Source organism: Astatotilapia calliptera, chromosome 23, assembly GCF_964374335.1.
Source record: "Astatotilapia calliptera chromosome 23, fAstCal68.1, whole genome shotgun sequence".
Lineage (NCBI taxonomy): Eukaryota > Metazoa > Chordata > Actinopteri > Cichliformes > Cichlidae > Astatotilapia > Astatotilapia calliptera.
In genome coordinates, this window is record NC_137443.1 from 47,732,612 (window position 1) to 47,746,809 (window position 14,198).

General features: G+C 43.9%; 1 protein-coding gene across 7 annotated transcripts in view; it reads right to left on the reverse strand.

Annotated features, from left to right (window-relative positions):
- Nucleotides 1–14,198, reverse strand: part of LOC113015958 (diacylglycerol kinase zeta-like) — a 92,096-nt gene that overhangs the window by 50,718 nt on the left and 27,180 nt on the right. For 4 of the 7 annotated variants that reach the window (XM_026158345.2, XM_026158344.2, XM_026158342.2 and 1 more), the window contains exons 2-4: nt 8,550–9,686; nt 1,395–1,497; nt 880–975 (exon numbers count right to left, since the gene is read on the reverse strand). In XM_026158345.2, the coding sequence (XP_026014130.2) occupies nt 880–975; nt 1,395–1,497; nt 8,550–9,469 (1,119 nt within the window). In that variant the 5' untranslated portion in view covers nt 9,470–9,686. The remainder of the gene's footprint in view (nt 1–879; nt 976–1,394; nt 1,498–8,549; nt 9,687–14,198) is intronic. The other 3 variants (XM_026158349.2, XM_080297737.1, XM_026158346.2) reach the window with 1 other exon arrangement.

The window sequence follows — 14,198 nt, forward strand, 5'->3', positions numbered from 1 at the left end:
CAAACTCAGCAGCAACAAGTGCTTTAAGCTGATACTCTGCAAAAGAGGTAAGACCTCGAATCTGACGAAACACCTGGCGACGCATAGCGTTGTTTTAAAAGCCGAGAAATGCGCCGTATTTGATAGCTTGCTGCGAGACCTCACACCGAGCGCATCTACTGCGGGTGTGGTAAATCTCCATTAGTGAGTTAGCGCGGATCGCCCCGTGCGTGGGGCTGGACGGTGGTTATCATTTTGCAGAAAAAAAGAGACTGCTAAAAATAAAAACATGAGAGGTTTGTGTTCTCCATTCTTTAAGCACCGGTTCGAGCACCGTTTAAGCACCGGCACCGTTTCAAAAGTACCGATTTGGCACCGGTATCGGATAAAACCTAAACGATACCCATCCCTAATTGGGACTGGGAGTGTGATGCACACCTGCTAACTGGTGGTGCTAGCTGGTGGTGCTCATAGCTGTTTCACTGCGTCCACAGAAGATGGAGGGGTTGACCAGTCTAAATTCTGCTTCTTGTTGCTTCCAGTAACTTGTCATTTGTTTAAAGCTGTTGCCAAGAAAACTTAACAGTATGTTTGCTGAGCAGCCAGTACACACTGTGCAAGGAGATGCTTTCACACTGATCTCCTCCAGATTGTTATGCGTGTTCTCCGTAAGTCGGTTGCTTAGTTGTTGATGTTAATGCAAGGACTTGTAGAAAGCAGCAGACATTGAGCAGGTGCACGTGGAAGCATGCGACTGTATAAACATTCAGTGTAACACAGTAAAGAAAACCTGGAGCCATGTATAAATCACACTCTACCCCAAACAGAACAAAGCGCAGTGTGAGTGCAGGCGGCTGCACAGAACTCGGCCGGGCTGGAAACACACAGGCAGATACTAACCAGTAATCTGGCAATACAGTGCTGTTCTCCCACATAGCAGTAGTCTCCAGACACGTTTGTTTCAAACCAGATATGATCTCCATACACAGCTACCTCCTACAGAGACAAACATGGAGAGAGACAAAGAAGAGCTAAGAAAAGGACAGAAGCTGAAAGAAGAGCTGCGGTTCCTACGGACCGTCAATGAAAGATCTGAAGTATCAGCTCACTGATGAAATGTGCACAGTGTTTGACAGAAGACATTTCAAATCACTGTGAAAAATCCTGTGAGTGAACCACGATCAGCTAGCAAGAAAAAAAACCCATACCCAAATGTTAATATTTCATACAGTATGATTCAGTCTAATGTGCTTCTCATTGGCAGACACAAGATGGACTGAAGACCCACTGAAATGCATGATTGATTCCTAAGCCTATGAAAGCCGTAGCTTTCCCTCTCCTGATAATCCAGCAGTTCTGCTGAGCAGTCTGACATGGCATAAAGAGCCGACCCTGTACGTCTCCGTCACACTCACAGTCCAGTCCACAGTGCTGGAGATGTTTGCTTCTGGGTCGGTCACAGAGGATGTGCTGGGCTGACAGGGGAGATGGTGCAGACCGGACTTGGCTATGGCTTTTCTGGAAACACAAAGACCAGGAAAACTGTCAGCGTCCGAGAAAACAGAGAAAACGCAAAGTCGTCAAGGTAACAAAAGGTGACAGGAACATATGTGGAGGTCTATGCACACACGCACACACACATGTGCAAGCAGTCGTGTGAGTGCTGAGGCATTTACACTATTGTCAATGGAAAATTGTACTTAGCAGTCAGTATAAGCTTTTAGTGATAAGTTTGCATGTGGTAGAATACTGCATGTTGACCTTTTGATGACTTAGGCTGTTGTGTGCATTCCAGAGCGCTCTGGCATGCACACCCTGGGGGCGTGGGAGAGGTCGGAGCTTCTCTTATTGTTTTGTGGCAGGATAAACGTAACGATGTCTGTTTTAGTCTAAGTGCCTTTTGTTTAGATGAACTGCTGGACGTCCAGACCAGCAGGTTTAGGGGAGTCTTTATGGGGTCACATTGACCCCCCCCCCACACACACACACACACACACACACACACACACACACACACACACACACACACACACACACACACACACACACCAATGTAAGGAACAAACACCTGCTGATGTATAAAGACCAGGGCAGAGTCCCGGAGCCCTCACTCCGTGCGAGCGCTCTGTGGCTGCTCTTGCTGCAAGTAAAACTGTGTTTCTCCTCTCTGACTCTCAGCTGAAGAAGTGTCTTAGAATACATCTCTGGACATCTCTTGAGTTCCTAATCTTCAAGTCACTCCTGTTTTCTGCTGTTAAACCACTTCCACAGTTTCTGTGCTACTTTCATGGTTCAATTTTAAAATATTCTGCTATTTCTGCTTATGAAGGCTATATCTGTTGGTATTTATTACTTTTACACATTTTAAATTATTAAGCTTTTTATGAGTTTTTTCTCCTATTGAAATGAATGGCAAACATCCCAAATTGCACTCAAACTTGCTTCTTTTCAAGCTCAACTCCTTCCTCACACTTTCACGTACAAACACCACTCCAACGTTAAAATGCACTCAAATTATTGGGCTACTACCAAATAATTCAGCTGTTTCGTGTCTCTTACCGTTTTCGTAAAATCCCTGTTGAAGTTTTCAGTGACACCGTGAAGATTTTTCAGAAAATACATGCGTCGCTATGGTTGCTATGCAGCTCAGCTACAGCGCACCACTCTAGTTTTCTGAATCTGTTCTTCACGTCTGACCAAATTCTTCTTCCTCGCTCAATTTTCACCCTACCCTACACAAATCATACATCGAAACGTAGGTATTTTTGTTAGGATTCAGAAAATGTGACTTATTATTGTGGGAATTACAGATTTCTGCCAAATGGCCTCAAAGCAACCCAGTCTTCAGACTCCGCATTCACAGTCTCAAAGTCTCTGACGGGACGCGTTTTCAAATGGTCATAAATGATGTCATGTACAGACGGAGCCCAACATATCTCCAGACAGCCCTGCTCACGATTCAGTCATGTTTTTGATACCTTTTACCATTAACTGTGTTTGTTTCAGGGTACCAATCTGTTTGTGGAAAACACCAGACACACTAACACAAAGAAGGTCGATGAAGGTTGCACAGCAGCGTGGGGAGTTTGGGCCTTTCTCATTTTTCCCTTTTCATTTTCAATAAATATGAAGACACTGACTATTCAAAGTCATTCACATTTGGAAAAGAAATGTTTATTATTTATTTGCATAAAGCACGAGCTACGTGTGAGTCAGAAGCTGCTCTGCATATTTCATACTGCTGTGATTCTGGCTGACACGGTGGTGCGTGGGTGTAACACAGCGCACGTACAGCAAGTGTGTGGGCAGTTACGGCTGTGCTGGTGACTGCATGTTATGTATTACTGGTAACAAGAAGTCACGTAAGCGTCCCAGTTTGGGCAGATGTACAGCATCAGAGCATAACTGGAGTCTAACCAACAACTACACGTAGCAGAAGCTTCAGCTGCCCAGCCAGGCTGCTGACTGCCTGTTAATCACGATGAACACTGAGATAACAGGCGGCTTAGTAGAAAACAGTCGTTGCTCATAATCGTCAGAAAAATGTAAAAAGCAGCCACAGAGCAAAATAACTAGCAGGGATTTCAAAACTTGTTTTAATGGACTGAAGCAAAATCCTGCCCCCCCCTAACAGGCATAATGGTGCACTGCCTGTTAGCTTAACCCTTCCTTACTTCATATCACACTCACATCTGTGTTTTGCCACAAAATTGTGTAGCATTTGTCATTTTTCTGACAGACTGAGTATTAAAATACGATGCACCGTTTTAGACATTTATCACAGGCTAATAAAAAGAGGTTGTATTAAAGCATCATTGATCACCAACACCCATCCAAACAGGGTGCCCTCCACGCCAATACTTAGCATTTCTAAGATCTGATTGGTGCCTGCAGCTCACTGCACACATCCTGAACATGCCACAGACACACAAACATACTGCTGTGACGTCCCAACTGTTTGACCACGTCTGACATGTAGTGACGGATCATCATGAAGGGTCGGTTGGTAGAAATGGACGTTACTTCTGCTAAAACCATCAGACATTTTCCCTAATTTGCATCTTTTTTGACTGCAGGGCTCTGAACACGCTGCTGTGTGTGATACAAACATTCCCACAGCTCTATGTTATGGTGTCATTTCAACATTTCCACAGACTTCTTTAATATTCAATATGCAGCTCAGTTTTATTTAGTGCTTTATGAAGCACGGCAGCCTGAAAGAAAGCTCTTTTTCTTAGATTATATTTGTACGTGAAGCAGAAGGCGCGACGGTTAGTGAAGAAGCTGCAGTTTGTTTCAGGGAACACAAACTTTACTGTGAGGGTTTGAGAGAATTAGCCTGTGTGTGTGATAACTGTGCAGATGTTGTTCCCACAGCTGCCACAAGAAGACTGAAGCAGGTATTTGTAACTATAGTGAAGTCAAGTGGTTTCTCATTCTTATTTCTGTCGGGTATCTCAGAAAGGAAACGCCAGCATTGTTCAGGGTCTCGAACCAGCTACTCGCGCTTTGCTAGTCAGCTGCTCTAACCTCCAGTCTTCATCTCACCAAGGAGCTCAAAGTTTGATTTGAGTTGCCAGTGAAAAACACAGCAGCATAGATCAGCCCTCAGATCCTGCAACGGTAACGCCAGTGTCATGTGATCACTGACATTCAAATATTCATTAGTGTAGAGCATAGGTGTCAAACTCTGGCCCGCGGGCCAAATTTGGCCCGCAGCCTAATTATATTTGGCCCGCAAGGCCATACCAAATTACTATTAGAGCTGGCCCGCCGGTCTTATACAGCGCATGTACTGCTAATACTACAACTCCCAGAATGCTCTGTTGGCGTTTTGGCGCGTCAGTCAGGACAGGACCCATTAACGCCCTCTCCTCTGTTGACTGTAGTCATAGCAACCGCGCGAATACTGCCGCGCTACCTCTCCCAAAATGGCGAAAAGAAAGAACGAAAACAGGAGCTCTCTGGACAGGTGGGAGACAGAATATCTGTTTACCTATGTAAAAGACAGACCTGTTTGTCTTGTATGTGGAGCTCATGTGGCTTTAACCAAGGAGTACAACATTAGACGACACTATGAAACGAAACACCAAGAGAAGTACAAGGACCTGGACATGACTCAAAGGCGCCGGAAAGCAGAAGAGATGAAAAGAAGTTTTGTTTCACAACAGACTATGTTCAAAAAAGCCATATCACAAAGTGAGGCTGCTGTAAAGGCTAGTTTTGTTGTGGCAGCAGAGATCGCAAAATCAGCCCGGCCCTTCAGTGAGGGAGAGTTTGTGAAAAGTTGTATGATGAAAGTTTGCGACGTTGTGTGCCCAGAGAAAAAGCAAGCATTTTTAAATGTTAGCCTGAGCAGAAACAGTAGCTGATCACACGTGAACTTGCCAACAATCTAAATAACCAGCTGATGGAGAAGGGAAACAGTTTCGTTGCATTCTCCCTCGCTGTGGATGAGAGCAGCGACGCCTCTGATACTGCCCAGCTTTCAGTCTTCATCTGTGGTGTGGACTCAACTCTCTGTGTTACGGAAGAACTTTTAGGATTAAAATCAATGCATGGAACAACCACAGGGAAGGAAATATTTGAAGAGGTTTCCAAATGTCTAACTTAAATGAAGTTGCCATGGGAAAAACTTGTGGGGTTAACGACAGATGGTGCACCAGCGATGTGTGGTCAAAGGAGCGGACTGGTGGGCAGGGTACGGGAGAAGATGCGAGCGGAGAACTGTGCAGGTGAGCTGACTGTTTATCACTGCATCATACATCAAGAATCGCTTTGTGGCAAAGCCCTAAAGATGGAACATGTTATGACCGCAGTAACACGAGTAGTTAACTTTATAAGAGCCAAAGGCCTGAATCACCGCCAATTCAAATCTTTTCTTGAGGATAGAGCTGGGCGATATGAGATTTTTTCATATCACGATATGTTTTTTTCATTTCAGGCGATAACGATATCTATCACGATATCAGCCAAATAACTATATTTGTAAGATTTAAATGTGCCGTTGCTCACAAGTAAAATGTGAAATAATCAGCAGCTTGTTTTTATTTAAATATTTATTTCCCATAATAAGTTCAACAGGGTAGATGTACTTAAGGAACATGAGACTTTTTCAGATAAATAAAGGCAAATATTGCAAACTACACAAAAGGCAGCCGCTAAAGCGTTTAAGTTTCAAAATAGAACAAACGAAACAGACTAAACTGTCAATTCCACTTAGAAACAAAATATTAATTCTAAAAATAAATCTTAGTTTGTTTTACAGAAGAACAGACAAAACTGACTAACTTTTGTCAATATCAAATAAACTGAGAACTAAAAGGAAATTCTCAATCTCTCCTTGTTGTATAGCTGAGCTTTTCAAACAGTTTTAACAGTTACTTTAGTCTGACAAAAGCCGAATGACGAATTAGCGCTTCCAGTCAGACACTGAGGCTACGTCCACACGTACACGGGTATTTTTGAAAACGGAGATTTTCCGTTTTCGCTTTAAAAAATAATCCCGTCCACACATAAAGGCAGAAATGAAGGAAAACGCTGCTATGAACATGCCAAAGCAGCAGGTGGCGCTAGATTCCTAACCATGTAGAAATGTTGGCCAATCAGAAGTCTAGAAGCCTCGGTGGGAAAAAGTAAACAAAGCTGGGGCATAGAAGCAGAACAGAGTCGTATGTGTGGAGGGACAGTAACTGTGTATATGTAAGCATTTAAACACTGCAGAGAGTAGAATTAACAGTATTGTAGAAATTCATTTCACCGAAACAATAACGTGGCGCACAGTGTGACGCATGCACCAGTTTATTGTATTTCCAGACTTGCTTTCGGCACAATTTACAGTGCACGCTACTCTGTTTTTTGTCAGACTTGAAATAGCCGAAATACCTTCACACTACGGAGCTTCTATGGCTCTTCCGTTCGACAATCTCTCCGGCGTTGGAACCATCATCTGTTTTCTCTTAAGGTCACGCTCGGTTGATTTTTCTAGTCGGCACACTCATTTCCTCCATTACGCGCTGGCTGCTTCCCAAACAAACACACGTGCGGCTTGGCACTTGTGCTGTACGTAACAAGTCACGTGACGTGACGCTGCGGCTGTGATTGGTTCGGCTCTGCGCTACTTAATTTGGATTGGCTGTTTTTTTTTTTTTTTTAAGAGGACAAGAGCGGCGAGGTCTATCGCGATAGTTTAATTTTTCTATCGAGAAAAAGTTATATCGCGATACATATCGTTATATCGCCCAGCTCTACTTGAGGAGTGTGGTTCGGAATACGGAGACGTGCCATATCACACGGAGGTGAGGTGGTTAAGCCGAGGGAAAGTACTGAACAGATGTTTCGAGCTACGCGAGGAAATATTTCAGTTTCTGGAAAGCAAAGGGCAAGACACAGCTGAGCTCAGGGAGCAAGAGTTTCTGTGTGAACTGGCCTTTATGTGTGATATCACGAGCCATCTCGATGCGCTGAACCTGCAGCTTCAGGGACGGGGGCGTATCATCACAGATATGTACGCTGCAGTGAGAGCTTTTAAAACGAAATTGTGCCTGTGGCAGAATCAGATGCTACAAGGAAACCTGAACAACTGAGATAATCCATCCACAATACCAGGTTAGTCATTAATATACTGCAACAACATGGGAATAGAACCGCTGCCAGAGAATTCAACATTAATGAATCAATGGTACAGAAGTGGAGGAAGCAAGAAGAATGAGTTTAATAAAGTTTGATTTATCTGACTGCTTTGTTTCGCTTAATGTGCCTTATAATCCCGTGCACCTTATGGTCCGAAAAATACGTACTGCACACTGCAGTTTAATGTTGCAAAGCACCTCTTTTTAACTTCAGTGGATATTATACATGGTTATGCTCAGGATATGTCAGCCCATTTCTACTGGAAATGCCTTTTGGTTAAACTTTCAGCAAGGAATTTGCATTTGCACTGTTACATTTTTATAAAGCTTTAATGTACATAAAAACCAGCTTGTTTAAGTGAAAATAAATGGAAGGTTGTCTTTTTGCGCTAGTAATGTTGTGGAGTTGTATTTTGTCTCGCATCAATTATATCGTCGGTTATATCGTTATCGCAAATTTTCAAATATATATCGTGATAAATATTTTTGGCCATATCGCCCTGCTCTATTTGGAATCATGTCTGATGTTCGTTCCACTTCTCACGTGTGCACCACTTTGTGTTGGTCTTTCATGTGGAATTCCAATAAAACTGATTCATGTTTGTGGCTGTAATGTGACAACATGTGGAAAAGTTCAAGGGGCCGAATACTTTTGCAAACCACTGTATGCTGCCAGTAAATTAGTCTGACTATAGAATCAAACTGAACCAGCACAATAATACACTGCTGCTTAGTTATTATTTAGTTACATGTCACTGTATATTTTTAACATCTGAAGAAAAAAAATGTATGTCTGCAAAACATAAAACACCAGTTCTGTCAGGTCTATGTTAGGTGTGTGTGTGTGTGTGTGTGTGTGTGTGTGTGTGTGTGTGTGTGTGTGTGTGTGTGTGTGTGTGTGTGTGTGTGTGTGTGTGTGACAGAGAGAGAGAGACATACGAGAGGAAGTTGTCCCATGTATCCTGGTAAGGATTGTAATAAATGCTTTGCTGGGGTCCATCTAGTGGAGAGGAACAGCCTTTATGGAGCATGGAGCCACATGAGGTAGCATCTGCTGCAGCCGCCCCAACATCAAAGCTCAGGCCTGCTGGAGCCGGCTGGCCAAGGCTGGGACTGGTCACGGAAGTCGACATTGCGTTCGTCAACTTCGCTGTACTGAGACTCGACTCTAATGGATTATATCGGCCGAAGACGCCAAACCCTGCTTCGTTGTCCTGAAACACGGAGTCTGCCGGAAGCAAGTGTGAGGAATTTCGTCTCAGACAGCGAGGAGGCCAGAGCAAGGGCCGGGCTTTGATGTTCTCCGTAACCACAGCCTGCGTTAGGTGCCTGTGAGCTGCCAGGGTGAAGCTTTCTTCATCAGCTTCATCATCGCTTTCTTCTTCTTCACCCGACTCAGAACAGGAGCACGGGGAGACATCCATGCCCTCTTCATCCTCTTCTTCCTTTTGCAGTCCTGTGCCCATATGCACTACACTTGCCAGTAACATAGAGGATCCCAGTAAATGAGGTTCGATAGATTTCACTTTCGAACGACGTGCACAGGAGACTGAGCAGCAGGGACGATGTCTTCCTCTTCCTTCACTTGCATTTGTTAGCCCAAGCTCGATGATAGACTGTCGCTTCTGTCCACTAGCCACTAGTAGGCCAACACTCGGGCGCCTGCGCTGGTCAGTGCAAACCAGAGGCAAACCGACAGAGGAGCGTCTGGACTGTACTAATGCTACAGAGGGCAGACCGACGCTGGAGCGCCTCCTGGCTTTACTGGCCTGAACAGAGGGACATTTGTGACGCACTGCAGCAAAATGCTTTTGTCTTTTTTGGCGTCGACCAAAGTGTCGCTGGAAAAACAAATCCATCTCGTCTTGGAGAGCGATATAGTACACTGCTACTCAAAATGCATCTGATGAGATACGGTTGGGTAAAGAACACACAGTGCCCTTTCCTTGTCTTCATTGACTGCGGGTTAGCAGTCAGATATCAGATATCCATGCGACCGAAGATTGGTTTCCTCCACTCGAAGCTGGTACAGCTACTGCTGGACATCTCTGACTCTCCAGCCCTCCTTTGGAAATGCTGCAGAGGCAAACAGGCCGTTACAGAAATCTGTCATTTCTCATTAACAGAGAAAAATGTTCCCACCAAGGAGTTTACTGAGGTTAACGACTAAAAGAATCTCCAAACAAATCAGACTCAATCAGCTGTTCTCAGGTTGGATGATCTAACTTGCTGTTTCATGATGCAGTGCTGCTTTCTTCAAAGTCAATCAAATTATGACCAAAACTTTATTGATACCAAAACATCTGACACCCCACACACACACACACGGGTATGTATTCATGTCCTTGTGGGAACATCTCATTGACATAATGCTTTCCCTGGCCGCTCACCCTAACCTTAAAAAATGAATGTCTAACCATAACCCTGATACTAAAACCACATTTTGAGTCTCAAACTTGTGAGGACGGGGATTTTGGTCCCCACAAAGACATCTAAACAGGTACACACACACACACACACACAGACCTACTGTATCATAAATATAAACTAAAGCTCATACAGGGTCACATCATTATTGTAGGATCGTTACAATATAAAGTGAAACGTTTAACTGATAAGTTGCTTTACTAGCAGCTACACTGTTCACTGCAGCTGTGAAGCTGCTTCCAATGAAAAGGCTCATGTGTGAGCACAGGGACCGTAGTGTGTCGCAGCACAGCAGGGTGGACTGTAGTGTCACGTATCTTAATAAAACACACAGCTTCACTTTCCAGTCAGAAGAATCACTCAAATTAGAGTTAGAGTTACTAAATAAAGGTAACATTCGATCAGTCAATCTAATCTTTGTGGTTCTTCAGAAGAAGTCAAATGTAAATATAAAAGTGCTAAAATAAATTTCAGTTCCTGATTCTGAGAAGTATCAATTTATGCCCTCAGAGATGACAAAGCATGAAACCAAAGCTCAGCTCTGAAATCTGACCATAGCCACATACTTAGCAACTGAAAAATGTTGCATCAATTTGACCTCCAACCACTGACTGAAGTGTGCGAGTGGTTAAAATTAGATTCCTGTGGATGTGTGGCACATAGGCCAGCTATTCAGTATTTGTATAAACTTCATCTTCTGTGGTCTTTGAAATATGAATTTGGGCCCTGCGGCTGCCGACGCTGTCTAAACAATACGATCCTCGAGAGTCAGCAAGACCAGAAAAGTCCTCAGTAGACGAAGCTGTGACCAAACGCAGCGTTTTCTTTGCTTTTTAACTAGAAAAATCAATTCTACGTGGAGCTTCCCGCGGCGTGAACAGGCAGATTGTTTAAAAGGCTCTTCATCCTTAAATAAGTGAAGTGAGGAAGCATGCTTCGTAGCGTTGGCTTGGTGGGTAGCAAACAGGAAATGAGTGTAGATATTTAATCAGGAGATTATGAGACTCAGCATATAGACAGTTTGTACGAGTCACACGTCTGAACAACACGGTTAAGCGGTGAACGACCAGCTCATTTTACCATCCGTGGCTTTGTTCTGTGTTCGCCCATCAGCAACCCAACAGTTTGTTAATGCTCACACTATTATACTCAGCAATAAGCTCCAGCTTCAGCCGCTCGCTCGGCTGCTGGCAAACCAGTTAACCTGAGATGAACACCAACACGTCACATTTTTAAATATTCTCTAAGATCACTGCTGATGTCTTTCCTCCTCCTCAACACCTGAATGCTCCAGACCAGCAAACTACGGATCTATGAAACCTTAAAGCTGTGCTTTAATTCACCATGACTGTACAAAGATATTTGTTTGTGTTTCTCGTCTTAATAAATAACAGAAAACATTTTCTATAAATGAAAGTCAGCCAAGATGACTGGATGGAACTTAAGACGGTTTTGAACCGTTTCTGTTCTAGTTCCGTTTTTCTAACACTGAATTTACAAGAAACAGAGCGAAGCACACACCACCACAAACGAACCTCGAGACGACAGATGAGATGATAACAGTGGGGCAGAACATTTGACATGTGGTGTGACTAACTGAACGTATAAGAGCAAACTGAAGATCACGCAGCGCATCGGATGAGGACAGTAAAGCGAGAAAAAGGCGTTTTAGAACCGTGAAGCTGAAACCTCGGGTATCACAGGAAGTCCCATCACAGACTCATTAGCCCACCGAAACCTCCTCTGTTCGCTTACAGTAATCAGCTTGACATTCAGCAGCAAACGGCTCTGCCACTCACTACGTTCAGAGATCATCACACTGACATACATTTCTTCTATTCTGAATCTTGAATGTGGGCACATTTGATCCTTACGGTTACGTAACCACAATCAGAACCAGAGCGACTTACTGCAGGCTGATGTGACGCGGATGATTAATCTACAACTTCTTAGTTTCCAACACAACAGTTGTTTTTTAACTGGGATAAGCTCAAAAGAGTCACACACAAGTTATATGACAGTAACAGGCTGGATATGTCTACAGTTCCTTCTAATCGAGTTCTAATATTTTCCTCCGCGATGTGTTTTCTGTTACATAACGGCTTCTTTCTCCGGCTCTAATCCCACAATGGGCCAAAGTGAGGCAGCGATGGGATGAAAGTACAGGGTAATAACCCATCAGACATCCCCGCAGTCGAGCTGTCAACAAATACTTTTGTTATATAATCTTTAAAAATGTAAACGTGCATTTTTCAAGCAGCCAAACCAGTTGCTGTCGCTCTACAAAGCCAAGCTTCCCACAGAGCAGTTGCAGTTTCCCAGCACTAACTGGGTGCTTAGCAGAACACCGTGCAACCACACCACACAGCTGGAACAGTTGTGTGTCACAGGTGCGGTCTCAGTGCAGTGCATGTTCCTTCAGTTATTAGCACCGTTACCATTTTTCTGCTTTATTTCAAACCTTAAGGCTCTTTTCATACTTAGAAGAAAAATCGAATTGTTGTGTTTCTGGTAATACTCTCGCGGCGTGCTTGCCAAACTTTAACTGTGCTGAATGAATAATCAGCAGGGCTGTGGAAAAGCAGACTGATGGATGCATCAGGGGCCAACCACAGTCCACCATCTTTAATGTAAAACACACTAAAACAGACAGTTGGACTCTTTGGAAAACGCTCAAAGAACTTTGAAGTTGGGCGCGAGTACGCGCAGCCACACCGCCGCACGTACTCACGCATCAACACGTTGCTGCTCGGAGCTGGGCTCAAGTGATGCCCTGCAACACAACTTTGCATGCTGGGATAATTTACTAGTATGTGCAGCTTTAGTACAAACTTGTGAACACCAGCAGGGTTTTTGACTGCTTACATACAGATGTTCCAAATGTTCAGACCAATGCACACTCCCAGTAACTTTCACTGGTCAAGTGAGGGACTCTGGGATGCAGAGAGATGACACAATATGTGCTCTAAATGTTTTCCAACACTTTACTTCTTCAAGTTAAATGACACAGCTCAGTGACAGTTATCCTGCAGCAGGTCACAGAGTGCTCAGCTGGATGTTAAGTCTTCTCCCTCGAGTGTCATTCAACATACATACAATGCTGACATCGTGGTGCTCCGAGGCATCCACTGTGGACGAGCTCTGCACTCATTTCCATTAACAACAGTCATTTCAAATTCTCTCACTGACACTGTGGGATGAAATTACCAAAGTGTGCCAGAAAAATGTTGTGAAATTAATCACAAGAACAACAAGTCTGCTTTAAAGTGTGCTTGGGGTTGATTTAGACTATTCTCAATAACCGACCAAGTATTCACATGATTATCATCATGGGACGATAACAGTCATTGCAAACAGGAAACAAACGTGGTCTCCGTCCAAGAATTTGATACAGCACGTCATCGTTTGACTGGCTAAGTGCATGCAGCTAAAAATACTTCTTATTGGCTGGTGGAACCCACAATGTGACATTAATAAGGCTCCACCATCCCATCTTGGTAAGCTAGCCTTGACATTTCAAGATGTGCCGCTCTCACTAAGCAGTGCAATAAATGATATGTGCAGCGTTCAGTCTGTGGCATGGTCTGGTGGTATAAATGGCTGAGGTACAAGGGAAGAGGACACTAAGAACAGGTCTGCCTTGAAAGCATCTTTACAATGAGCAGCTACTTTAGGAAACTATTTTTACACTTCACCAAAAATTAAAGATATTTAGTCCGTAAGTGTGCCAAAGGGTGTGAGGCGTTGCAGAGCTCTGATCTGTTGGCTTAAATATTTACATGAAAAGCAGTGGTCTGCAACGCAAGCACACAAAGCGTGCTCTAGATAAATGTGGTTTTCCTCTATTGGAGTGAAACAACGCCTCAGAGCTATGTGGCAATCACCTCTATACACCAACACTTCATTATTAGAGGGGCTTTGCAGCTATCACACACAGCAATCAGATTATTTTACATCCTGATGGCAGATTTTTGGGGTCTTTTCTGGCTTTATTTGATAGAAACAGTGAAGACTGACGGGGAGGGCCGCAGGTCGGATTCGAACCCGGGCCGGCCGCTCTCAGCCATACTGTATAGCATGTGGTCGCCTGCTGCCCCAGTGAGCTATGATGGTAGATTTACCTCAGCCTGTTTCTTCTACCTCCACTGCAGGCAGCGTCTG